This window comes from Phalangium opilio, unplaced genomic scaffold (genome assembly GCF_054372755.1).
Source record: "Phalangium opilio isolate 3A_F unplaced genomic scaffold, DU_Popi_V2 ptg000045l_1, whole genome shotgun sequence".
Taxonomy (NCBI): domain Eukaryota; kingdom Metazoa; phylum Arthropoda; class Arachnida; order Opiliones; family Phalangiidae; genus Phalangium; species Phalangium opilio.
Genome location: NW_028324168.1, coordinates 630,194 through 658,189, shown reverse-complemented (window position 1 = coordinate 658,189; position 27,996 = coordinate 630,194). Strand labels below are relative to the sequence as shown.

General features: G+C 37.4%; 1 protein-coding gene across 2 annotated transcripts in view; it reads right to left on the bottom strand.

Moving 5' to 3' along the window:
- Positions 1-4,897, bottom strand: part of Nlg3 (Neuroligin 3) — a 94,794-nt gene extending 89,897 nt beyond the window's left edge. For both annotated transcript variants that reach the window (XM_089837595.1, XM_089837596.1), the window contains exons 1-2: positions 4,579-4,897; positions 2,332-3,712 (exon numbers count right to left, since the gene is read on the bottom strand). In XM_089837595.1, the coding sequence (XP_089693721.1) occupies positions 2,332-2,785 (454 nt within the window). In that variant the 5' untranslated portion in view covers positions 2,786-3,712; positions 4,579-4,897. The remainder of the gene's footprint in view (positions 1-2,331; positions 3,713-4,578) is intronic.
- Between the last annotated feature and the right edge of the window lie 23,099 nt (positions 4,898-27,996).

Genomic DNA, 27,996 nt, shown 5'->3' with positions numbered 1-27,996 from the left:
TTTTAAACTGTGTTTTTCTATAGGTTAAACGAAAGATATCAACTTTTACCGTTTTCCAATAGAGGTCCTGTCCTATGTATGTATAGTTTCACGGGCATTTGGGAATAGGCGGATGGATACTTTATGTTAAATCAGATAATGTACTTCAATTGATAGTGTAGGTTCGTGTTAAATTCGGTTAAAAACTATTTTCGATTCAAAATACGTTAACCCCTGCCTTTTACCCTGGTATCAATTGAAACGAAAAAATTCTATAACAAGATAACTGGTAGCATCGCTTTTGTTGTTTTTAATATAACAAGATAATATTGGATGCCCCGCAGAAATATATACGATCGTTTCACTCTTGGAAAGGGTACTTATCTCATTGGAGAAACACGGGTTATCTCTTATCATTGTAAGAATGAATTTATATATAGAGATCATCCATTGTTTTCCGATGGGAACTTTTATCCTTCGATTTCCCGCCCTTTTTTTTCTGGTTATTTCCCGCGGCGGGTTTTTGCTTAGCTTTCAGGTATAGTTAATATGGGGCCCCTTTGTTTTCTTGGGCCCCTAAAAATAGAGACCATGAGTATTTATTTTCTAAGTTATCCACATGATTAACGTTTATTATTGTCCATAATCAACTTCAGTAAATTTATTATTATACTGGATACTTTGCTCGCCATTTGGCGAATACCGCTACGAATATTCGGTACTCGGCAAGTAACGAATATTTGGCACTCGGCAAGTAACAAATATATGACGCCAACTTAAGACTTAGAAACAGTAAAGAAATCAAGTTCAGTAAAAATATTATTATGTTGGACACTTCGCTCGCGCCATTTGGCGAATACCACGACAAATATTCGTTACTCGGCAAGTAACAAATATATGACTCCAACTTAAGACTTAGAAACAGTAAAGAAATAATTAAGTACTGTAGATAAAAACAATTAACATTTTTATTCCCCCCCCCCACATAAAATTGGTTTTTAATCTCCATGGCGTGCGTGTTATAGTCAGTCTGATTGTTAGGGTGGGATAAGGAGGGGGGCGCTACCCCCTTTTAATTCTTGCTATTGTCTCATTTTTAATGAAGTCAGAATAAAAAGAAAAGATGAAGCCGAGAGAGCTTGTAATCTTTCCACCAGCGTTTTTTATTCTGAATGATGTTCGTATTAACCTCGTTAATAAAGGGAAACGGGGAGAAAGGGGTAATAGCCCCACAAAATTATTACGTAGAAAGGAACCCAGAATAAATCGTAAGCCTTGGTTCATCCGAATATATTTGTCTGTAACTTATGTTCGAACATGATGACAAGAGTTGGTGGTTGGTAAGAGGGGGGTGAAACCCCTTTTTTCCTTAATTTTACAAGAGTTCTTTTCTTGGAAAGGAGTGGGAGGAGGCGACCAATGGGTAGTCCTGTAAATTACCCTCGCGTAATGTTCTACGCCGTAATTATGTTTTTGACTAAAGAAGGAGGTTATGCCCCCGTACAAACCTTCTTCCCCCTCCCTCCCCCCGAGATTTGCAATTATTAAAAGGGATTTCGAGGAAATGAGTAGGGGTGTTCGATTACGCTCATTAAAACTAGTTTGCTTCTTTAGTTTCAATATTTTCGGTTGGTGAAGCGAGTTCACTATGGCCAAATTTTGTTACAGGGGTCCCGTAGGAAATACAATATTTTATTAAAAGTATATAATACTTCTCATCGAGAGAAGTGTACCAACCACAAAGCGGCGGGGTATTTGTAACATGATTCTTCTCGAACACCATTTTACATTTATTATTGCTGGGTTACTAAACCGAATCACATACGCCATGTAAATAGTTCCCTCATCATTACTCTATTAGCGCTGCTTAACTATTTGATTTCCAAGGCGCATGCGCTTGTACGTTTTTGTCCCACGTCAAGACAATCAAGGTTTGTGGGTTAATTGCTGAGGATTTAGTAAATACCAAACAGTTATAGAATTCACCCTAGCACGGTGCGATGCCCATCTGAAGTTTGATGAGCGGGACAGCAAACCAAAATGGCTGCCTCGCCTGGCTAGAATCATGTTTCATAACTAAAGAATTAAGAGGATACAGAGTGTCATCCTTCTTCTAATACCCCCTTCTGATTTTATATAGTTCAACTTAAACTAAGAAATAATTTATTATAACTTAGATTTTATGAAATTCTAAATGAAGAAAATGATTCTAAAGGGCATATTGACTTAACAAATGTTTGTAGGTTTATTTTCAACTCTTAATAAGTCGTAATTAATTCCGTATAGGCGGAGTCCATTTATCAATAAACCCCTGATTAGTTTAATCAAATTTGAATGAGGAAAGGGACTTACCGACAGCTGGGGCGTAAATATTCAAATAGAGGCAGTCTTCGCTCTGATTCTTCAAGTAGTGTATCAACCTTCTAAGGTATTCGTACCTTCCCGGGGGCATCAGCCTTAGGGCCTCGGTTTCGTTCTTAATATCCGGGTACTTTTGCGGGCAAACGGGCCCGAATCTGTCCGCCATCTTAACCCCTCTCCAATGAGACGGGGTCACCGGTGGCATAAATCTTAGGGAGCCAGTTGGAGAACTGGCGTAAGGGACCCCGAGAAAGAATTCGACTGGTTGTAAATGACGATTGTTTAATGTCGTGATGTAACCACGCATGGCCCCGTATTTTGTCGTCACAACACGCGTGTTTAAACGGCGAGGGTCCGAGGAACAATTTACTATGACAGCTAAGAAAATTGTCAGTAAAAATGGCGACAGCATCATCGTCCGTTTGATACTATTATTATTTTTCATTTTTTTTTTGTGTGTAATAGAGTTTTTCGATTCGACCTTTGACTCTGGCGTTAAACTGTCTTCATTAACATTCGCAAGACGCACGGCGCCGCGTTTATCTGGCGCTGAACTTTATTTTTCGTCGAAATGGTCCATCGTAGCACGTGATTTTGTTATATTATTATAAAAGCGCGAGAGAATTTCCCGCCAATTTTTCTTTTCTTTTTAAATCGACCTTTTCAATTCACGTGACCTTTTTTAATCAAAAGAGTTTCGCGCGTGTTTGGAACTACTTTTGTTCAATATAAAACGAGCAGACACAAATTTAAAAACCAAAGAAATACCCTATAGTTGTTATATTCAATGATTGTAGTTTTGCGTTTCGCGTAATAACTGTAGAGAAATCCCAAATGGATTAAGGCGGGAAATTTTTTTTATTATTATTATTCTTTCTTTTTCCCGCCAATTTTTGGAAGGTATATATATATAAAGCGGGAAAATTTGAGCTAGTCCTTTCTCGTCCGCGAACTCCAGGAAACTGTCGAGAGCGTTTGGAGCAGCTCCAAGAAAATATTCTTTTTGGACAGAGTTAAGGGGAAAAAAAAATAAGATTTTTTTTCTCTCTCTCTCGCTGGCAAGCAAAGTCCTCTTTCACGATTTTCTTCGAGACGTACTTTTATATATTTCTTTTTTCTGTAACTTCTTCTCACGGTTTCTTCTTTGGCAAGATGAGCCGAGGTCTTAAGAGTGGAGGGTCAAAAAATAAATTTACCAATCGTTGGTCAAATTTATTTTTTGGGGGAGTTTTCTGCACTGCTGTTTCCAAAATTTTTTAGATTTTTTATTTTTTTATTTTGAATTTTTGTTTTCGGTTCTTGGTATTTTCGTAGTTTTTAGTAAATCCATGTTTTTACTCAGATTTTTTCTTTTTTAATTTTTTAGAAATGTCTGAAAATTAAAAACAAACCAAAAAAGGAGTTTGAATTGGTTTTAGATTTCTAATAATAAGAATTAATTGAGGTAAAATTATGATATTAAATTCAAGTGAAATTAAAGGTAATTTTAATTGCGTTGAAACTGAGTTAAAATTAATTAATTAATTTTAAATCAAATTATGCTGGAGATAAATATTTATATACCCTATCTCTTTAGACGGATTGGTAACTAATAAGAATTAATTGAGGTAAAGTTATGATATTAAATTCTAATTCTATTGAAAGAAAGGTAATTTTAATTGCGTTAAATCTGATTTAAAATTAATTAATTCTAAATCAAATTATGCTGGCGATAAATATTTATATACCCTATCTCTTTAGACGGTAACTAATTAACATTTTAATCAATTCCAACTTAAGTTCGAAATGTCTGGTATAAATTTACAATCATTATTTAAATACACTCTCCAGACGTAATATATTTAAATAAATTAATTAAAACACCTTTACAGTTAATAATCCTACTAAAATTAAACCCTTTAATTAACCACGTTACGTTTTTTTAAATAAATGGAAAATCATCACGTACTAATTAGACTAAAGTAATTATGGATGGCCCTTAATCTTAATTAGGTAATCAACGTCTGGTCTTAATTAGAATTTAAATTATAATTTCACACGCAATTAAATCCCCAAGAACTTAAATAAATATCTTAATATAATAATTTCCTTCTACTCAAATTACGCGCCAAATTCAACCTCCCGTAAAAAAACCGGTTTTTTTAATTTAATAATAAACCCTTATACTACATTAAAAGAAAGGACATAGGGAAATAATTAAATTACTTGAAAGTAACAAAGCATGAATAAATTAATTACCTGAGTAATTTTCAATATGACGGGATGAAACCGCAAACAAACACGAAAAAAGAAAGCACTTCTCAAATCCGGGTTTATTTTTTTTTGTTCTCTTTGTCAAATATACGGCGCGGCGACTCGCTTATAGTTAAATTTGATGTCAGCGGATGTTTTGAACTATTAAGAGTTTTCTGTTAGCGCTACGATGCGCTTTAAGGCGCTTTTTCGTTGAAGTTTAGCAGCGTGTGGCGCCAGCGAACGTCGCGTCTGTACTGAAGAGGGATGATTTTGCTAGGGACTCTCAGAAGCTGAATTCTATCTTTCTCTCTCTCTCTCTCTCTCGCTCCTTGCCGCGCTCCAGGAGAGATGAGAAGATGCGTGCGCGAGTGCTAGTCAGGTCCTGGTGAAGTACTGCGCATGATCACGGTTTTCTTATACTTGTATAGTTAGACTACCTACTCTTTTGCCTTAGGCTCTTTTAGCCTTACGCGATGATATATGAGGTATTTTGTAAGGGAATTTAAGTGAGTTTTTAGGCGAATTTACGGGATTTAAGGAAGGTTTTAATGGAATTTAAGGAAGATTTTAACGGAATTTAAGGGAGGTTTTAACGGAATTTAAGGGAGGTTTTAACGGAATTTAAGGGAGGTTTTAACGGAATTTAAGGGAGGTTTTAACGGAATTTAAGGGAGGTTTTAACGGAATTTAAGGGAGGTTTTATCGGAATTTGAGGGAGGTTTTATCGGAATTTGAGGGAGGTTTTATCGGAATTTGAGGGAGGTTTTATCGGAATTTGAGGGAGGTTTTATCGGAATTTGAGGGAGGTTTTATCGGAATTTGAGGGAGGTTTTAACGGAATTTAAGGGAGGTTTTAACGGAATTTAAGGGAGGTTTTAACGGAATTTAAGGGAGGTTTTAACGGAATTTAAGGGAGGTTTTAACGGAATTTAAGGGAGGTTTTAACGGAATTTATGGAAGGTATTACTGGCTGATTTCTAACTTACATTGAAATTTGAAAGGAACCTTTATGTAGTTATTGGATCTGCGGCCCATTATGGCTTATTTTGAACTATAACGCTTGGGTGTCTGTTTGCTTTTTACGGAACCTTTTCTGGAAACCACGTGTGGTGGGTGAGTTTGTGATAACAAATCAATCGAACACGCTAGATAAATTTAAGATCAGCTACAAGGTTTTTAGAAATTTGGGACGAATCTGAAATAATTAAGTTAGTTGCTCCAAATATTTTTACATCCAATGGCACTTTAGCTTAATTAAATTTTTAAACCCCTTCCTACGCGCCCCTCACTGTGACTCTTATGCCATTTTTTCCCGCCATTATATTTTTGTCGTTTCAGAAAGGTGCGGAGCGGTATATTTATTACTTCGTCTCTATTAAGGTCAGGTCCCGTTTCGTGACGATACTCGTTAAGGGTTAAGGACTAGAAGAGCCCGAAATGAAGCTTTACTACTATAGCTACTACCATCTCACTCGTTTTAATTAAAGAACGACGAACGACGACTCTAGACTTTAATTTTCGGGGCGTGCTATGATTCTTTAAATCAGAGAGAGAAACTGTTGCGAAACTAGATGTTATACTTCACGTGGGAAAAAAAATTTCCTTTTTTTTTTTCGTTTTGGCGGGAAAATTCTCGAGGCTTAATGGATACATTAAAACGTGGTCGTCGTTACATCACGTGGTAGTGTTGTGTTATAAAGATAAAATATTGTAGTGCATGGTTATTTTAAATTTAATTCCATTGTAGACCTAGAGCAAGTGAGTTTATTTATTTATTTCACGCAGCAAAATTATTATAAATTATTATAAAGTCTCGCGCCAATTTTAGCGCGCGTGGGAGTTGTAATTTCCGCGCGCCAAAATTACTTTACCCAACCGAGAAGTGATATCTAGTTTACTAGGGAGAAGGTATAAATTCGTCACATTTCTAGCTTTATCTCCAGTCCAAACGTATAGTAGGTCCGGAGTTAATCCCCGCCGCCTCTAAATTACAACCAGCATCTCATTAGTTCTTGAAAACTCACGTCAGCGCAGTGACGCGAATGACGAAAATTACGTACTCTCCGATTGAGGAGAGGCGAAATAGCCCGATGGCCTCCTTTTACGTCCCCCCTTTTATTTTGAAAGGGGGACTGGGACTATGGCGCGCGAATAATGAGGCATCTTATACCTTCTCCCTAATAAACTAGATATCCCTTCTTGACCCAACTTAAAAGAACTTCGCGCGTGCTTTTTCCCGCTTAGTAAAAATCTCGCGCGCCATACCAATTGGCGCCACATTTTTTGGCGCTAAAAAGCTAAATCCCACGCAGCTTTGATCAGCGCGCGCGCTAGAGAGAGAGAGATATAGAGAAAAATATATATTTGAAAAGGTTATCAATCAATGAAATTAAAGACGTTATCCCCCCCTTATTTTTCGACCCGACATTTTAAGAGGCATTTTATTTTATTATTCTTTTGTTATTTCCTTCCTAGAATTTTCAATCTGCATCCGCGAGTTTGGTTTAGAAGATGTGTAAGAAATAAAAATAAAAAAACAATCCTATACCCTTTTCGGAGGCGATATCGCGTAAAAATAGAATTTCCCGGATTCCTTCGAGGACAGGGACAGAAGTAGAAGAAGGCGGCGATGCTTTGATAGGGATCCCTATCTACCAGAAGGGTCCGTCCGGCCAAGGGAACCAAAGAAGAGATAACTTGACATATCTTCGAGAGAGAGAGAGAGAGAGAGAGAGAGAGAGAGAGAGAGAGAGAGAGAGGGGGGGGGAGGGGAGAATCAGAGAAGCTCAGGATCACCAACCATCTTGACTTCACTCCTTGCTGCTAGAGCATCCCCATTGCTGCCTTGCCTGAGGAGGACTGTAAAGCATTGGATATATGGAACTCAAAACCAATGGGGTCGGACTTATATAACGTTTCATTCCGCTTCTATTTGCCCTATCTTCTTGTGGAAGCCCTCATTTTGTAGAGCGGAATGTCTACTTTCAGAATATATATTTGAATTAGTATTGGGGGCAAAATTTAAAGGGCAATAACCCCTTTACGAGTTCGTGTCCTTTCTTCTTCCCTCCCATTTTGGGTATGCATGCACGTCAGAAAGTTTTAGAAGATAGTTCGATTAGGTTATGAATTCTTATTAATTTTAACACGTGTTTTAGCAAGTATACTTACATTTAATCAATTTTGGCAAGTATGGGACCCCTTTTGCGCTTGCTAAAAGGCGCGGGAGATTCCATTCCATGGGGAGTATGTATTTCTCGGAGATGCCAGTAAGGTAACATAGGTGGGGGGCACATACCCCACCACGCCCCCTTGATTCTTTTAAAGATGGGTGGGTTATTGGAAAGCTATAAGTCCCACGTCTGTCCAACTCCCATCTGTAGATTTTATAGAAAGAGAAAAGGATGGGGATTCTAAGAAACTGAGGAAAAGGTGATTTTTTTCTTCTTCGCTTTTTTTCTCTTTCTTTGACGGAGCGACTTCATTCTTTTGGCTACAGATGGCGAGACCCTAACGACGTTTACACTTTTGGGCCATTTTGACCCGGGTTTAAGGAAAAAATAGGCTTAGCTCAAATAGAATATGGCATTTGATTTTTCTATATAAAACTTGAGTCAAGTATTGAATTATATTACTAAGCCTTGGCCTTTGATTCTAGACCACAATACAGTAATGACTTTTCTTTTTACCTTTGAATATATTTCTGCCTATTATAGAAACGAGCAAATTTCTAGAGAAGAGTTCGGTGACGTGAAAATTATTTATAATACCCGTTCGTTCAACGTACGCTGAGCGAAAAATGAATTATACCACGTGAATTTTCCTCTCTTAGCCTAGCTTAATCCTCCCTCGGCTGCCCTCAACTGTAGGAGAAAATATTACGAGTTATTTCGTAGCTTGAGCGGAAGAAAGACAATATTTTCTCCCTAAAATGTTTTGGCGGGAAACTATACTGGAAAAGATTGAAATCTCCAGACTTTTCCCGCGCTTCTAGATCACCCGTCGCGAGCCAAGGCAGCGCGTGCTTTGTATTTATGCCCGCGCGCTTAGATTCCTTTTTGGCACGCGCTGCAGCTCATCACGCCTTATTCTAAAGGACTCTAGGAGGATGGTAAAATTTCTTTCCCGCCAATTCAGAAAAGGCGGGAAAGAAAATAACTTATACACGTGCCAAAAACGTCGGCATTTATTACTTAAGAACGTTAAAACTCGCTGCTAGATATCTCGATGATTAACCGTTCTTATAAACCGTTTTCAAGAAAAGCCAAGTCTTTACAAATAAAATGAATTTATTAAAGAAATAAAAATGGGAAGATACACCTCTTCTTCGCCGGAAACGATCCTCTTTTACCGGAAGAAGGTTACATTATTTCTGTTTAACTTATCGGTTGTTGTTATTCCATTTTCCATAACGTATCTCTCGGTGATGCTTAATCGTGGAGGAGGGATATGGCGTAAAGTGGCCGCTAGGGGTGTGCAGGGACTATTTTGGCGGAAGGGAACGTATGTTTAACAGAAATTCCTACTCCCATTATATTTGGAGAACTTAGTATAGTGCTACATCTAGAACCAGAGGAGACGGAGGATGGGGGGGGGGGGACATGGAGACCTTAAGGGCCCCATTGAGACTCCAATCTCCCTTCGCTATAACTCTGGTGCCTTCCGGCTAGAATCTGCTCGCGTAAGTTACGAGTTGGTTGGCCAGGCTTAGCTTATACTGACGTAGAGCCTACAAGTACTTGTACCACCACCTCCCCTTTTGACCTCGTAATGATCCCTGGAGCTATGAGTTGACACTGTCGAGGGGGATGTCACATAATAAATGAATATTATGAAATGAATTCACAATATTTTTGGAGAAATTACTCGGTTAAATTCAGTTTTGTACCATTTCGAACAAGGTCATCTTAACAGCGTTACAAGTCACTGGGCAATGCGGAGTACTGGACCCCTTATTCAATTAAATATATATGTAGTCTGCTACTACGAACTTTCTCGTGACGTCACACCCCCTCGCACCCTCTCCTATCTCTTACCTCTCTTTTGACGACCATATTGGAAGGCGTCAGCTCAGGGCACACAATTTAGACCACCAATATTGACGTCACGTCCCCGTAGCTCCTCCCCTCTCAGTACCACTGGACAGGGCCACATCTGATCTAAGGTGACACTGTTTGAAGTGGTTGATTTCAGTGTCAAGTTTCTTCAAAATTCACCCAATCTGTTAAAAATTCAGAAATTTAATTCACCAGACTTAAATTGGTATTTTAGCTTTTGGACAATTTAGTGCGAATTATTATATTAAAATAATTTATAATTAAAAATAAATTAAACCAATGGAAAACATTAATAAAATAATAATAATTATGACTTTCTATAGCAGCTTTTCATCTAAAAACCGACAGTATTGTTATATTGTAAGAGTGAACCTTGCGTATCAACGTAACCTCATACTATGATATACAGTATTTTAGCTTGACCTAAGCCTTTGATAACACTATCAAGGTATATAGTTATTAGTTGGTCCATTGCCCATGGGGTGTTTGGGCTGGAAAATAGAGGAACCAAGCGTCTTTTGGATTATTCTTTGTGTAACATCGAAATAAGATTGTTTTTTATTGTTCCCCCAAAAGAATATGTCAGATAAAAAGACCGCAATTTCTCTCCCTCTCACCCCCTCCCCCTTTTACTCTTTCGCGCCAAAAATGAGAGTGCGGGAAAAGTCGAAAACTGGATCCCCCCAACAAGAGAAGAAAAAAAAAATTAAATAAAAACATAATTTTGGTAGCCATAGGTTTCCTTTGAGAGGTAGGACACAGAGAAAGAGATTAAAACTTGAAGGAGAGAGGAATGGAGTGGTAATCACCGTAATTTTAACGTTGCAGTCTGTACCACCATCTACTGAACGGTACCGAAGTCCTCCCAGCATCCTCGGCGTTTAGGTAGGGTTGTACATTATAGAATCGTTAAGGACGCCCCTCTGTCTTAAAAATAGAAGCTAGTTCTCGTACAAATACAATGGCGCTACGTGGCAGCACTTAACAATCGCGTTTACCGAAGGGTAGGAGCGTGCATGCGCGAGGTACACTGGGAGAGATTCGAGGCCGCAAGTTACCCATCATCATTACCACTCCATTTTACCTCGTTTCTCCCACTCCATTTTACCTCGTTTCTCCATGATTAAAAAATTGGTAAAATTGAAGATAATTTCAAAACAGCGATTTTTGAAATTAAATTTAGTATGACCTTGATAGAATCCTTACGATTCTCTCTCTCTCTCTCTCTCTCTCTCTCTCTCTCTCTCTCTCTCTCTCTCTCTCTCGTACATTTTGTACGAACGCAGTTATCCTTTTCTCTGTAGGGTTGACAATACTGCTAAGTATTTTTTGTAACTATCCGACATCTTGGAATTGCGTTTTTTTTTCTAAGAGAACGTAAGAGTTGCCATCATTTTTAAGTCCTTTGTTGAGGGAAAGTAACCTACGAACTCCCAGAATGCCCCGCGGTAAACTCCCGCCTTTATGTTATGTTATAACTTCCTTCAAAAAAGAAACACTTTAGCTTCAAGTTGTTTTTTTTTCTTTCTTTCTTTTACTGGGGAGGGTAAGAATGTGTTGTCTTGGTTTGTGTTTAGATACCTGGGGGATTCAAAACTTCTTAATATCTAAGAAAGGTTTTGTTCGGGGGGGGGAGAGAGAAGGGATGGGGGTATATCCCCATTCTTAGAAGATCTATTTTTTTTTTCAGTTATGAAGGGAAATTTTATACCGTTAATGCGTTTTTTTGGCCAATTTTTTAAGATAAAATCTTAGATTTAATTTCTTTTTGGTTTTGTTTTATTTTGGTTAGAAATATCCAATTTTTTCTCTGTTTATCTGGTATTTTTAAAGTAATACCGAGCCCAGCGGTCCTATAATTCCTATAAAGTCCTGTATTTTTTAACCTGTCCTTTATTATCCTATAATATCATGAAAGGTTCTATAATATATTTAGTTTTAGTATAGTTTAAAATTTATCAAGATCACATTTGACTAGACACCGAAATTTCCTAGTTTGCTCAGGATTTTTTTTATGTATTATATTTTAATTAAGTTCCTCTTTTCACAGTAAAATCTCATACACCGGTGTATTGCGGGCTGAAGTTTTACAGGGGCTCGTAGGAAATACATTACTAGGTTTGCCCCTGTAAGTTGGGCACTCGGAATATTTTTGGAATTTATTTTTAAATTGCAATTCTACATTTGGAAACAAGGTTTTTCCTACGTAATAACAGTGAGCCCAGCGGTCCTATAAATCCTATAATTTCGTGAAAGGTCCTATAATATCCTATATTCCTCTGAATTTTCAAAGTGAAATCCAGTTTGTTATTTTTTTTTTTGAGAATTTTCTACATAGTTTAAGCCAAAATAGTACTATATATGATCATCATTTTTAGTCCTATATTTTCCTATAAAAAACATGATTTTTTTCTCCTAATAAATCCCATAATTCAGGAGAAAAAACAATTCCTGTTTTTCATATAAGGAATTTTTGTTTTGTCTGGTCTCACAAACCGAAGTTTATTTTTCACTGAAAGTAAAACGTCTTATTTTTGAATTTACTTCAAGATTTAATTTAGGTCCATTAATATTTCGGTGAAGTCTTGGGAAATTCGCGTTACAGTCACTATAAATAATATATTTGGGGAAAAATATATCGGAGTATTGAAAGCTTTTAGTATAAATATTTAAATCGGATCGTCTACTGAGGGGTCAGCCAGTTAACGTGATCGGACTGTATCTTTATCTATGACTTTACTAAAGGGATTAAGGGTAATCTTTAAGTTTCCTGCCCTTGACAGTGCTTAAATAATTACGCATAATCCGTAATCGGTGTACAGAGACTATGAGAGTGATTAGCCCCTCGTCTTCTATAGGGAATGAGATCAAAGATTTTATGTTTCGTGAAATATATGATGTTATCAAATGATTATAAATATACAGGGTGTTTCGGGTAAGTCTGTCCGGTTTGGGAAATCGATTTTGAGGCGAAAATCATGTAACTTCTATCTCCATTTTCATTGCCCTAAGGGTTAGCTACTGTTTTCGAGTTATGATTTACAAGAGTGTTTTAGGGATGACCCCTTAATTAAATTAAATTAGAAATCATTATCTTAATCAGTTTCTTAATTAAATTTAAGGGGTCATCCGTAAAATACTTCTCCAATCTGAACTCGAAAACAGTGTCCCTTAGGGGCAAACAAATTGGAGATAGAAGTTACATTATCGACTTTAATTTATGCATGCAGACTTAGCAGAAACACCCTGTATAGCTGACTTATTATAATTATGTAAGTTACTTATCGTACGTTGCAGGTAAAACCTCGGATCATTAAATTATCGAGTTACAACATAATTATATTAAATTATCGTTTTTAAATTTAATATTTCTTTATTTTAAGAACCATTTAATTTGAATTTCTTTATTTTAATAACCAATTAATTTCAATTAATTAATTGAACCAAAAACTTCAACTGAACAATTGAGCTTTTCAACCACTAATTAACAAGCCCTATAATCATCCCCAGTACGATATCGCGATATACAGGGTGTTTCTGAAAAGTCCATCACAAATTAAGGGGCGTGTTTATGGGACCAAACTGAGCGGAAAGTACCAAAGAACATGGGGTCTACAACATTTAGTTTCGGAGATATGGCCCCCCAAACATTTGCCCCAAAAACGAAAAAATATCCCAAAATGTGGAGTAAGGGTTATTGCCATTACCCAACTTGTTTCGAAGTCATAGAGAATTTCAATAGCCTTGAATTTGAGAAACACTAATGTAACTTTAGATAGCAGAAGGGTATAAATGGGTAGAAGTACGCGTACGGCGGTAATGTTAAACTAATACCAAGTGTCATAGTGTTTTAACATTTCTCAGCACCCAGTAAAATGGTTGCGATTGAAGGTTGAGTTTGTTCATTACGTTAGTGTTTGATGTGTCACAGAGAAAACGCCATGATACGATCCCAATGTAAATGTATTTTTTATTAGTTCTTCATTCTTAATCTGTAACAAATAACTACTACAAGAATTGTTCAAAGTGTTCACCACCCGCGTTAAGGCAAACTTGAACACGCCTTACAAACGATTCCCTAACACGTTGCAAAATGCCTGGAGTATCGCGAATAGTTTGACAGGCATTAACGATTCGTCGACGAAGCTCTTCCACATCAGGTACTTCACTCTGATAAACTATGTCCTTCAAGTGGCCCCAAAGGTAGAAATCGCACGGGTTAAGGTCGGGTGATCGAGCAGGCCATTTCACGGGTCCACCTCGACCTATCCACCGAAAAGAGAACGTCGCGTTAAGGTGAGCTCGGACAGCGAGACTGAAATGTGGTGGTGCACCGTCATGCATGAACTACATTCTGCGCACCAAACCTAAGGGCACGTCGTCAAGTAATTCCGGTAAAACGTCTTGTAAGAATTGTAGGTACGCCTCACCGTTTAACCTGGGCTGTAGAAAATAAGATCCAATTAAATTGTCACCTACAATACCGCACCACACGTTTAAACTAAATTGTACTTGGTGAGATTTAACGAGCGTTGCGTGAGGGTTTCTTTGGGACCATTGATGCTTATTATGCAGGTTAATAATACCATCTTGCGAAAAATTAGCTTCGTCTGTGACTAACAGACTACGCGGGAAATCAATGGCGTTTATCAATGCGTCGTGGGTAGTCCGCGGAATTCAAACCTTGAACCTTTTGAAAATGGTAAGAATGAAACTGGTGACTTTTGAGGATTTTCCACACGAGCACGTGACCAACGCCTAATCGCTTACTCACCTGGCGGGTACTTGCTTCTGGTTCGTCCTTGAAAATAGTAAGGACTTCGTCTTCTACGGCCTCTGGGACTTCTTGCCCTCTAGGTTGAGGTCCACCATTTTACTGGGTGCTGAGAAATCTTAAAACACTATGACACTTGGCATTAGCTTTACATTACCGCCGTACGCGTACTTCTACCCATTTATACCCTTCTGCTATCTAAAGTTACAGTAGTGTTTCTCAAATTCAAGGCTATTGAAATTGTCTATGACTTCGAAACAAGTTGGGTAATGGCAATAACCCTTACTCCACATTTTGGGATATTTTCTCGTTTTTGGGGCAAATGTTTGGGGGGCCATATCTCCGAAACTAAATGTTGTAGACCCCATGTTCTTTGGTACTTTCCGCTCAGTTTGGTCCCATAAACACGCCCCTTAATTTGTGATGGACTTTTCAGAAACACCCTGTATAACACATCTCGGAAATAAATCAATTCGAAATTATATCCATAAACAATCATTAACAGTTTTCTTATATTATACTACATTTACTTCGATCTAATTAACTTCTTAATATCTTCGACATCTTGGTATATGCCCCCCTCTCCCCAAAACCCCGCAATTTCTTGTTCTGATTGTAAACATACGCAGGGTTTTGAAGAGAAAAGGGGAGAGGGCGGGGGGGGTCTAGACTGTCAACAAGACAAGACGTCGTTAGGGAACCAAGACTCAATTTCAAACTCGAATCTCTTAGATCTGAATCTCAATTTCAGATAGGAGAGAGAGAGGAAATTCGAGGATTTCTCGCGCGGAACTACAATAGGAAGTCGTCAACGTAGTTTCCGGGTTTGGTGGGTGATAATTTTTAACCCTTCCCGCTCTCTCGCTAGCCATTATTGGCGGGAAACTTTCGAGATTGCCTCGTGGCTCGTGCGCTTACTGAATTTTGGCGGGAAACGAATTTTTCTTTTTTTCGGTTAAAAGTTTTATAGAGAATTAGGTGACAAATTTTGAATGGGTCAAACGGTACATTTCCTTAGATTTATGATTAAATTTATGATTTTTCATCCAAGTACCAACTTCCATATCGTATAACGATTATTACCGGATGTTAAACTAAAACTACAAGTACTTCCGGTTTTATTATAATATAATAAGAACCGAGGCTTAAGAAACTTTACAGACTGTTACATCCGGGTTTTTGCTATAAACTCTCTTTATTATTGATGTCTTCTTAGCCTGTAAATGCAATTTAAATAATGTGAACCAAGAATTACGAAAATTGGCTAAATTTTAAAGTTATATATATATATATATATATATATATATATAGTTTAGCCTGCAAATGCCTTTCAATTCGAAATATTATAAATTCTGCTACTCTCTTTATCTTTGTAATTTAAAATGTCCCTATGCAGGCTTATTTAAATTGCAGAAAAGGGTTATTGACCGAAAATCTAAAATCAAACTTAGTAATTAAACTAATGTAGATAGGTTTAAATTCAAAACATACATTGGAGGGGGGTAAATAAGGGGAAAGAGGGGTCGGACACGTGGAAAGCTTTCAGGCTAATTTTTGACAACTTTGGTGAAAGGTTTTAGTTTTAGTCTGCTTTTGAAACACCCAAAGTATATAAATTTCTCTCATCCGGTTGTCAATTAATGTCTAGTGCCACTCCATCCATTCGTACTTCTCTTCACTTCGCTTCCCTTGGGGGAGGGGGTTGTAACCCCAAACCCAACCACGCTCCACTTCTTACGTAAGCGCTTGCTAAGTTCTAACGAAAGTTTTAGATGCTCGTTACTAATAAATCCACCTCGTCCGGGTGTATTTTTAATTATCGCGTTCGCATTATAATTAATTTTAATTATATCGTAATTAATTATGTTAATTTTATTCTTGAAAGCCCGTCCATTAATTCTATAGTTTGGTAATATTTTTTTTTATTTATTTATTTTTTTTTTTTTATATTCAATCTTGCAATTTGGAATTAGGCCTAGTACATTAATGTAATTTTTAATTCAGTATACATGCTAATTATACTAAAAAGGTCGTTCGAATTTAAAATGGAAAGGCGTTAATTAAATAATTAAAAAAAATATCAAATTTTAAAAATTAATTCAATGTTCATACAAACCTGGAAAACTCGGGGAAATAAATAGTTAACAAAAAAACTCAGAGAAATTTAGAATTTATAGAAAAATTCAGATAAATCCTAGAAATTTGTGAGATTTGAGTAAGTTTGCATCAACTATAAAAAAAACCACTCCCGTTGTTATTACTCCATACGTTTGGGGCAGCTAAAATATACCCAAAGCATTGCCTAGCTTATGTCTAGCCCTTGTTGGTTACTGAAACGTAAATTATCGTCTGCTTCTGAGAGCACATTGACAATTGAAAATGCCACGGAAATGTATGGGGGAAAAACCTGGAAAACTCAGGTAAATTAATATTATGAATCCTGTAATTTTATATACTTAACTTTATAACTTATAAATACAGTTGCCGTGAATATAATCTATAATTGTTTTGTTATAAATTAAATCACAGTAAATTCAAGTAACCCCATAATTAAGTAAAGCGATAACATATCTGTAATTTGTAAATCTCATTTTTTACAAATTTAAAAAACCCCAAATTACTTCATGCATTAAATGCGAACTAAACTCACTAAAGTCTCGTAAATTTCCAGAGCAAGTAAAGCTAACTGTATTCGGTTTGACGATGGGTGGTTGGGGAGGATGGGAGGGGAGATAGCTAGCTTGAGATGGAGATGGAGATCCCGAGATGTCTTTTATTTGAAAGACTTTGAAGAGTGATGCGGAGGCCAAAGGGTTGAGGGGGGTGGGAGGGAGAGGGAGAGAGACTCCAATTTGCATGACCATTACCATGGTTACCGAGAAAGGATACAACTCCCCCGGGGCCCCAAAGTCCCCCATCTTCATCTTTTCCATCCTGTTCCCAAATCCTTCTCCTCCACCCCGAACCCCCTTTTGTAATCACCTCAATGGGCATCTCCTTTGGTGGTATCCCGGCGTGTGCATTGCCAAGCAATCCCGACCAAGGCTTAGCTTTCTCTATTGGAATGTATATCATCTATTTCGGGGAGTTTTAAACACATCCACCTCTTCCCTCCCCCCTCCCTTCTGTCCTCTCCTTCAACCATACTCGAGTCACTCGGCCCAGGACGAGCTCGGCTTCGGACTCATTTGGGCTTTACCAAAATGCTTTGAGACATTCTGAGCTAGGATGGATCTTTCAAGACACATTCTAGGACTCCTTAAAACATGGATTTCCTCAATAATTAACCAACTCTACGATTCTATATTAGATATTCATTAATTATTTATGGATATATATTTCGATGTTGGCGTTAAGCCTATTTTGAAAGTTAAATCACTTTAAAAGCGCGCAATAATTTTATTCTCTCTTTCCAACCAAATTTGAAATCACGCGCCATAAGGTTTTCCTCTCTTTCCCGCCAAATTTGAAAACACGCGCGTTAATTTTTTTTCTCTCTTTCCCGCCCAATTTGAAAGCTCATGCAAAATATTTAATTTTTTTTCTCTTCAAATATTACCAAATTTTAAATCCACGCATTTAATTATCCTAGTTTTTAGTACATTCAGCGTGTAAATACACTACAAAATTTGGCGCGAAAAGTGGACCCGAAGGCGTAGAGCGTTATTCGTCTGATAATTGCATATATTGCTATATCACCATCTAGTTATTATTATATTCACCCACCCGGAGAAGATTCTGCTCTAAACTGCTCCGAATCCGCTCATATATCTCTCCTTCCCCCCTTCCTTCCTTGCTCTAAACTTACTCCATTTCGCACTAGATCCGCGCTGGAACTTAATTCTATGAAGGTATACTCGGGTACTTATCCATCGTCCCACTCAGTTCAGGTTAAGGACACGCCCTCTTTTCTCTCTGAGAGAGAAAGAGAGAGAGAAGGGGGGAGAGTGTCTTCAAATGTATGCCAATTGTTTATCGCGATGATTCCGAGTCTATAATAAAGGGGGCCCCCATAGTGCTCATTTATTGTTGTCGACTCGGCTTAAATTAACTTTATTGAATATATTTTCTAATAATAACACCTGATTTTAATGGGTTTTCTATTGTATACCTTTAAGTGTTGTAAATCATTAATTCGATTAGGCTGGCTTAACGGTGTTCTAAATTTTTGCTATTACTTTCATAAAATTTATGGTTTGTATTTTGGGTCTGCCAACATTCAGGGGTTTACAATCCCATGTTAATCCTATCGGCGCCTGTAGAAATGTTTAACCCGCAATACACCAATGTTGAAGAAAACAACTAACATTCAGGGGCTAGTATCTAAAATTTTATTAAATCTTGCGCTCTTTTTAAAAATTCATCGTAATGTCTGGTGCTTTGTATTAAGCCTATTTTTAACTTTTTAAGCTCCATGCGCTTTGATAACTGATAGAGTAATGTCACGTGATTAGAGATTATAACCGCTAATTAACGAGAAAGAAGATTCAACAGTATATTACATTAGATCTTAAGCCTTGGCCAGAGCAAGTTTCCTTTTATCTTAGGCCTATTTTTAATGGATAGGATACGAAACGTTAATACTAGGGTACAAGGCTCCCTCTCTGTCTCTCTTAACCTTAATTCTTTTGAACTCAACTCGCAAGATTTTTTTTTCCCAAAACAATTTTTTTCTTTTAAAATTAAGGCCCTACAAGAAGTCAGTTTGAAGTTTACCTCCTTTAAAACCCCAGTAGCTTAGTCTCTTACTGAACTAAACCCCCCTCCCCCACCCTTTCAAAACCCCCTCTATCTAATTACAAACCATTTGGCTGGAACATTTGCCACCCATTGAAGAATAAAAAAAAAATTCTAAACTAAAAGAAATTTGCCGCCTTTTCACGAATTTAATTATTTTTATAATGAATATTGAACCCTAATATTCTATAAGGGGTTTTACATCACAGAGAAAGTTGAAGGAATTACTGGAAGAAATGAGTGTATTCATTGGCTGGATACTAAGAGCCACGTTCGACCAAGGCTTAGGAAAAAAAAAGTATTTCTAAAAGAAGTAGTGACAAGGAGCTTTGTATTGTAAGGCTTTTTGGGGAATGGGGGCCCAGGGCCCCTTTTGGAAAAAAGGGACATTAGCGAGCTTTAATTTGAAACGCTGGAATTCATTTCCATTTTAACAATAGAAGGACTGAAAGAACGATACACCGGGATGACGGTGCTAGTCTGAAAACGTTAAGCCTTGGTTTGTTCTTCAAGATTCGGTATTGGCTAAAGGATTTTTTTCTTTTAGTTTTAGTTTTATTTATTTTTTCTTTGGGTACCGTTTCTGGGACGTCTATTTCTTTTTATTTTGGTGCAGGACCCCTAACAAAAGATACCTCGATGGAATTTCGGGTGTCTACTGTTTTAACTATTTGGGAGAATTTGGAGGAATTAGGCTTAACAGAACCCGAAACCTTATCGATAACTAACTTGAATTATGATAGCCAATTAGTAATAGCGTCTTAACAGCTTTACAGGCCCCCGGGCACTGTAATACATTGGGACCCATTCAGAACAATGGATAAGACATAGGCTTAGCAATGATAGAATGTAAGGTTCGTTACTAGCCTAATTTTCAAATAAATAAACTTTGACTTAACTAGGTTAAGGGGTCTTTGCTTAAGAATTAGATTAAAAATTCTTTGAATTCACGAAACGTACGGTTTTTTATTTAAAACTTATATCAACCAAAAATGGCATGCCTATAACAAGAAGGAAAGAAAAACAAAATACAACCGAGTCTCCGTAAAGTCTCGCCCAATTTCTTACGTAAGACTCGTGATTTTCTTGTAGGTTAAGGGGTTATATCCATATAAGTTCCCACTTGCCCTTGGTGGTGGTACTGAGGGTAGGTAGGAGGGGTGTGTTGCCCCTAGTAACGGTCTCTGGCACCATTAAATTGATCATTTGTGTAACTAGGGTTTCCTAACAAACCCCATTGTTTAGACGGTAAGATCGCGGTAAGGGGGTTTTCGCGGGGGGATAACCCCTTTTGCCTCTCTTAAAGGAAGCGCAAACGCCCCCAGGGGGCTAGACCCTCGCCATCTGTCGGTGTATGTCATCAAGGAAGAAACCATAACTCTCTTTCTCTCTCTCTCCAGTATCTTATGAAATTTACATAAAGGGGTTCATTGGAGACTGAACGCAGGGGTAAGACGTTATTGTACGTTGCGGTTTGGGTTTTTAGGGGGTTTAGAAATGGGCCTTGGTTCAAATACCTCCAACTACAATTTAATAATATTATAGACAACCCAACCAAGAGACGATGATCGAATTATTATTCTTCGATTTAATGGACTTCTTAATATAACTAACTCATAATTTTTTTTTTTCTTTTTCTTTAATCTATCTCCAAGATCAGAAGCGCGGCAAAAATGAAAATCACTTGGAATAATATACTATACTGTATATTTTTGGCGGGAAATCTCCAGGGGCAACCATAGTTACTAGCGCGCGCCTTAAACCCGGGCCGGTATAAGTTCAGCAGGGTTGCCACAGTACCTGGAAATCCTGGAAAACCTGGAAAAGTCAGGGAATTTGAAAAAGGGTGTAAAAAAGTCAGGGAATTTGAAAAAGGGTGTAAAAAAGTCAGGGAATTTGAAAAAGGGTGTAAAAAAGTCAGGGAATTTGAAAAAGGGTGTAAAAAAGTCTGGGAATTTGAAAAAGGGTGTAAAAAAGTCAGGGAATATGAAAAAGGGTGTAAAAAAGTCAGGGAATATGAAAAAGGGTGTAAAAAAGTCAGGGAATTGGAAAAAGGGTGTAAAAAAGTCAGGGAATTGGAAAAAGGGTGTAAAAAAGTCAGGGAATTTGAAAAAGGGTGTAAAAAAGTCAGGGAATTTGAAAAAGGGTGTAAAAAAGTCAGGGATTTTGAAAAAGGGTGTAAAAAAGTCAGGGATTTTGAAAAAGGGTGTAAAAAAGTCAGGGATTTTGAAAAAGGGTGTAAAAAAGTCAGGGAATTTGAAAAAGGGTGGGAAAATCCAGGGAATTTGAAAAAGGGTGGGAAAATCCAGGGAATTTGAAAAAGGGTGGGAAAATCCAGGGAATTTGAAAAAGGGTGGGAAAATCCAGGGAATTTGAAAAAGGGTGTAAAAAAGTCAGGGAATTTGAAAATTGTTGTTAAAGTCAGGGAATTTCCGTTGCATATCGACTTGAGATGTGTAGTCACAGCCATAGGCGCACCAGCTCAAATACTTGACAATGATAAGGTTCTATAGGACTACATTAACGGTTTATTAACTACTAAATAGTAGTTTCAATTAAAAACTGTGACAAAATTAGCATAATAGTAAGTACAAAGCTGATGATAAATAAGGAATTTTTTAAGACTGCATTCTTACATTTCTGTTAGTGTAAGTTTGAAAATTGGTCGGTGAAATTGGCTTTAGATGGTCAGTGAAAAACCTGGTGGAAAAGTCAGGGAACTTTGAAACGTAAAATCTGTGGCAACCCTGTTCAGAGTCGCGCGCGCTATGCCATATTTGTATTTGTCCACGAGGCGGCCGCGCGCGCGACTACTTAATGGAGCGGCTAATGGCTTTCAGAGAGAGAAGGAGAGAGAGAAAGTGGCGCCCGCGAAAACATCCAAGTAACGTACTGTACATCCCTGGAAAAGAGCGGGAAAAGGTTTTGGCGGGTTGTAGGTTATCCCGCGCGCGCTCTCTCTCTGGGTGCAGCCTTAATGCGTTCGTTGTATAATGTACTGTAGCCCCCTCGTATAATATTTCAAACGCTGGACAAGCGAGTTACGTATATTGGCTTGATATTATATTTCATCCAAAGAGACTAGATGTCCGACAGAGAATTAGGGGGGGGGGGCTTATTAGTCAGTATTTTTAATAATTATAAATTTATTTTAATCCTTAGTAGCTATAGCTATAGGACTTGGTTTATTTATTTATTATTATTATGCTATATTTTAATAAATTAATTTTCAAATAATTATGCCTATAAATTGAAAACAAGTTAAGCCTTTTAATTATTTACTACAAGTTAGGAGCTGTTCTAATTTATCTTTAAAGGTCACCTTATCAAAGAGAGTATAGGGGAGGAGTGGAAAGAGGGGCAAAACTTGTCTCGCTTTTCTACCGCGCATCTTCAATGCGCAGTACCGAGGCATTTCCGTTTGAGACATTAAATGGTATCGTAGGTGGCGCTATTGAGCCGGAAACTCCCTCGTACCGCTAGCCTTGCCGCTAGTATAATTTAAGCGAGACATAACTATTTACGCTTGTGGAGCGGGGGAGCTTCCACTCCTCCCTTATATTCTCTGTGACCTTATACGGGAAAATAAATATAATATAAAAATACCTACCCAAGTTGCCTCGCCGCTTGTACATGCTTTTCCGCTAGGATAAGTCCTTTCAACACCTCAAGTTTCTAACATAACACCTATGGGGGGGAAAATACCTTACACTATTCGCCATAAGGGGTTTAATAAACGTAAAGCTACGGAAGCAGCGTTTATTCCTTTTACCCCGCCTTTTACTCTATTAACTTTAAAGACGGGAATAAAATAAAGGTTTCCAGCACGCGGTCACGCGCTCTTTCAAAAGCATTAATCATAGACATAATAAATACGTAAATTTAAATAAATAAGAATAGAGAGTGTTACTGAGAGGGGAGGAGCTAAGGAGACGTGACGTCAATATTGGTTGTCTAAATTGTATGGCCTGAGCTGACGACTTCCAATATGTTCGCCAATAACGAGGGTGTGACGTCATGAGAAAGTTCGTAGTAGCAGACTATAGTAAGAATTCGTTAGCGTCTAATTCTTCAAACTATACATAGTTCTCAGGCTAGGAGAACTAATACCATTTACAGTAGGAGGCCAGACTTCTTGTGAACAATAAGTGCAGACGACTTTGTCCTGCAAGTGCCTCGCATTATTGTGTAAATGGTATGAATCCTCCTAGCCTGAAAACTATGTATAGGTTTCGTGAATTTTTGAATAGATATGACCAGTAGGATTATATATTTATGATATCTATGACGGACGTTGCATTAATTAAAATTGTTGCGGTTTTTAAATTAGATCCAAGTTAAGCCTTGGCCACCTGAAAAATACCTTCTCTATTATATGACCTAAACAAATTTTCCCAAGAAAATAAAAATACTATGGAATATATCTTGTACTTTATAAAGGGTTTAAGGAATTTTAAGAGCGACTTTTAATTTCGGAATTTAATTTTTAACGTTTTGTATTCTAGGATTAAAGTTTTGTTAAAAAAAATCTTCCCTACAAATTAAATTATAATATTTTTTATTATTTATTTAAATCGTTTAATTTTTATTCAATTTCCAAATTTGTTAGAATTTTTGTCGGAGTTTATTTTGCCTATTTAGTCTGAGGCGTGGGAATACGTTATAGTAAATGAAAATAGTCCTTTAAAATTAATTCAGATCTTTGAAAATATTTAATTTGGAAATTTTGGGCGGAGAATTTTTCCATAACAAAAGTCAGTGAAACTATTTGAAATCAATCGTAATTTTCAATGAAATGAAAGTCTTTAATGCTCAATATTAGACTTAGTAGCGGATATGAAAGAGCAAACTGCGATTGGTTAGTAATTGTTAAAGGAAATTATCTAAGAATGAATTCCCCTATTCTCATTTAAAACGGCTTCAGACCAGAATAGTCTGGAGAACTTCCGAACAATGGGATTGCACCCAATTCTAAGTGATACACTCCTGCTAAATTTAAGCAGCTATAGTAATGTAGAGTGGATGGTTACGTCATCATGAAGTTTCGAAATTAATTATTAGTCCTAATTATTTTTCAAACTTCAAAATCACTGCTTTGTCTTCCTAACGCTGTTAATGATGTATTAATGCGCTTGTTTCGTCAGAAATAGATTAACATGAGTGTTAATTAAAGTTAAGTGTTGAAATTAAGTCATCACGACATTTAGAAAGGGGCCTATGTTGTTAGTTCTATCAGGGATAGATTTAATTTTAGAAGTAGGAATGGAGAACGTTTAGTATTTACTTCAGTCCGAGTCATAGACCACCCAGTATAGAGAGCCCCTCCCTCCAACGCGTAACGAAAATTTGAAATTATGTTATTGGCTCACTTAAACAACGTTTTGATGACGTTGCTGATGGGGACGGCGAAAAATACGTAATTCCTTTTTACCTCTGTCGCTATGACCCGCCTCTTCTTTCATAACCCTTCGTCCCGGGGAAGGGGGTCCGGGACTTTGACGCGCGCCCAGATTACTCTGTTCTCCATTCCTACTTCTAAAATTAAATCCATCCCTGACCATACCATCTACTAAAGAATTACTAAATCCTTTCTAGTTCATCTCTCTTTGTCGTCGTCCCCTCCCCTCCTTCTCCCCCTTTCTTGGCTTTAAAGCCCCCCCCCCCTGTTCCATTCCATTCCATTCCATTTTCCTTTAAATAAAGCATTTTGGGTCCTAGTTTAAATTTAACTTTTCCCGCCATCCTTTATTCTAATGAGAACTATTGCTAGAACCTCTGTTTCCGTTCCCGCATTGTTTGTTTCATAAAAGGGCGGGAACTCCCCACCCCCATCTTCCCGCCAAATTCCAAGTGGTCCTCCTTTCGTTTCGCCCCAACCGGCGTCATACTAATTAAGGAATTTACTAATACTAATAATAATTTTGGGGGCATGAAACTAGCTCTATACTTTTCAAAGGCGACCCGGCCCGGCCCACGAGTCTCCTATGCTTAGTCGAGCGTCGACCTGCTGGGGTCCTCGCCTCGAGGTATACTTAGATCTACGGGCCCCCTCCCCCACCCTTTTATATTACCGGGGCCCCCTTTATTTACCAAAGGGTTTAGTGCACTGACTTCATATATGGGATAAGTTATGTAGACTTAATTTCGGGTTTAAATTGTTTTAACTCGAGTTTCTAGTAATTTTAAATCTTTAGTAACTTATTATAAGGTTTGGGTTGTGAAAATAGGTTTGATTACGCCATGGATTATCTTGTTTATTATGGTGTCTTCAAATTTAATCTAAGTACAATAGAACGAAAGTTATTACTAATTTAAGTTTAGGTCATGATAGGTCAAAATATTGGTTCAAACTTCAACCGGTAGTGAAAGCGCTATTTGAATAGCAATTGTTATGAAAATTGGAGCGATTACTCTGTGGATTGTCTAGTTTATTATGGTGTCTTCAAATTTAATCTAAGTACAATAGAACCAAAGTTATGGTTAATTTACGTTTAGGTCATGATAGGTCGAAACAAATGGTTCAAATTTCAACCGATAGCGGTAGCGCTGTTTGAATAGCAATTGTTGTAAAAATTGGGGTGATTACTCTATGAATTGTCTAGTTTATTGTGGTATCTTCAAAATTAACCTAAGTACAATAGAATGAAACTATTTGGTAATTTAAGTTTAGGTCATGATAGGTCGAAACAAATGGTTCAAACTTCAACCCATGGAAGCGCTATTTGAATAGCGATTGTTATGAAAATTGGAGCGATTACTCTATGAATTGCCTAGTTTATTTTGGTATTTTGAAATTTAACCTAAGTACAATAGAACCAAAGTTATAACCAGTTTACCTTAAAAAGTTAGTTACGTCCTGTTCGCATTTATACATTTCTGGTCTTGGTGTATGAAGAGTAAAAGTGCGGAATTAATAATATACAGCGTGAAAGGGGGGGGGGTTGCCTCAATTTTAATCGAGAAACCACGCCCCCCACCCACCTTTGCACGCACCATAGTCTCCTTTCCTATTGTTATTATTATACTCTGAAACTTAACTGAAAAGCCCGCCAAATATAATTCCACGAGGCACTATAGTTAATTCCTAATTTCATTCATCTTGAATTAACAGCGAGTCGAAAACTAATCCAACTCTTTAATCACACCCCAGAAAAGTAACAACGTAGCTTTACGCGTATTGTCATTTCAAAGTGAAAAGCGCGAGACCCAGATGGAGTCGGATTTCACGCGACTTCAACCTCCGCTTCAACTTAAACCAAAAGGGAAAGGGGTAGGACACTATACAACAACCTTAGTTTAGGGATTTTCCCAATTATAATTTAGCTACAAAAATTAAATTTAGACAAATTAAACCCTTTGAAATTAATATTTAGAATTTTCTAATTTTTGAACGACGCGAGTATCCTGCAAAATTGAGTTGGAAATCCCCTGTCAGAAGTTTGCTACCTAAATGATCTTAATGAAAATTCCCCGCCAAAAATATGAACCACCATATTATTATTACAACATGTATATATTTATCTTATATTTAATTATAATTAGAATAATATCCTCCTTGAAGGGTTTTCTTGAAATATATGATAGGTGTGTCATTTGGTGGTATCTTATACTAATTCAAAACCATACTTCAAATCATAAATGCAAGACGCAGTTAATATAATTATTATTAAATTTTTAAATTATTTAGACTGAATTTTGTACGACACGAGTTTTGCAAGGTAGTAACAGGGATAGATTTAATTTTAAAAGTAGGAATGGAGAACAGAGTAATCTGGGCGCGCGTCAAAGTCCCGGACCCCCTTCCCCGGGACGGGGGGTATGAAAGATGAGAAGAGGCGGGTCATAGCGATAGAGGTGAAAAGGAATTACGTATTTTTCGCCGTCCCCGTCAGCAACGTCATCAAAACGTAGTTTAAGTGTGCCAATAAGATAATTTTCTTTACGTGTTGGAGGGAGGGGCTCTGTACTAGGCTATGAGTCGGACTGAAGTAATTACTAACCGTTCTCCATTCCTACTTCTAAAATTAAATTTATCCCTGATTATTTAGACAGAGTTTTGTACGACACGAGTTTTGCAAAGGTAGTAATATAATTATCTTTTATTTTATTTTAAAATCGTTTTAGGAATAGGTGCTTTAGTTGGGAAGTAAAAGTTCATTTATCTACTATATAGGAAGAAATCGCTTCCCTTTTTCATTTTTTGGGGGTCCAAGGGTTTAAGATAGTAGCACACATACATGTATACACATATCTATATAGTTTTGACCATTTCCGTTGAAGCTAGCTAGGTGGCTTGGTAGTTCCGCAGCAACTGCATGTACAACTCTGGTCTGGGCTATTAAAGAAAGATGTGAAAAAATGGTCCCTCGTTAACCGGAAGTACCATCAACGTTTAGAATCATTTCCTCTTTCACTTCCCCTTCTCTTCCCTCAGAAAGAAAAAATTGCGCTAAACCTAAACGCACCTCCTCCCAAAATCCCCCCCCCCCTCTTAAAGGAATTCGTGTGAAAAATACTAGAACTGAGTTTTGTAACAAGTTGGTGCGTCAGTATATAATCAATAGGTTCACATTTTATTTTCGATAAGTCTAGACTAGGGTGATTCTGACTAAGAAGTGATATCTAGTTTATTAGGGAGAAGGTATAAGATACCTAAGAATTACAAAGGGGGGACTTAAAAGGAGGCCGGGCTATTTCGCCTCTCCTCAGTCGGAAAATACAAGTAATATTCGTCATTCGCGTCGCGCTGACGTGAGTTTTCAAGAACCAATGAGATGCTGGTTGTAATTTAGAGGCGGGGATTAACTCCGGACCTTCGTTTGGACTGGAGATAAAGCTAGAAATGTGGCGAAT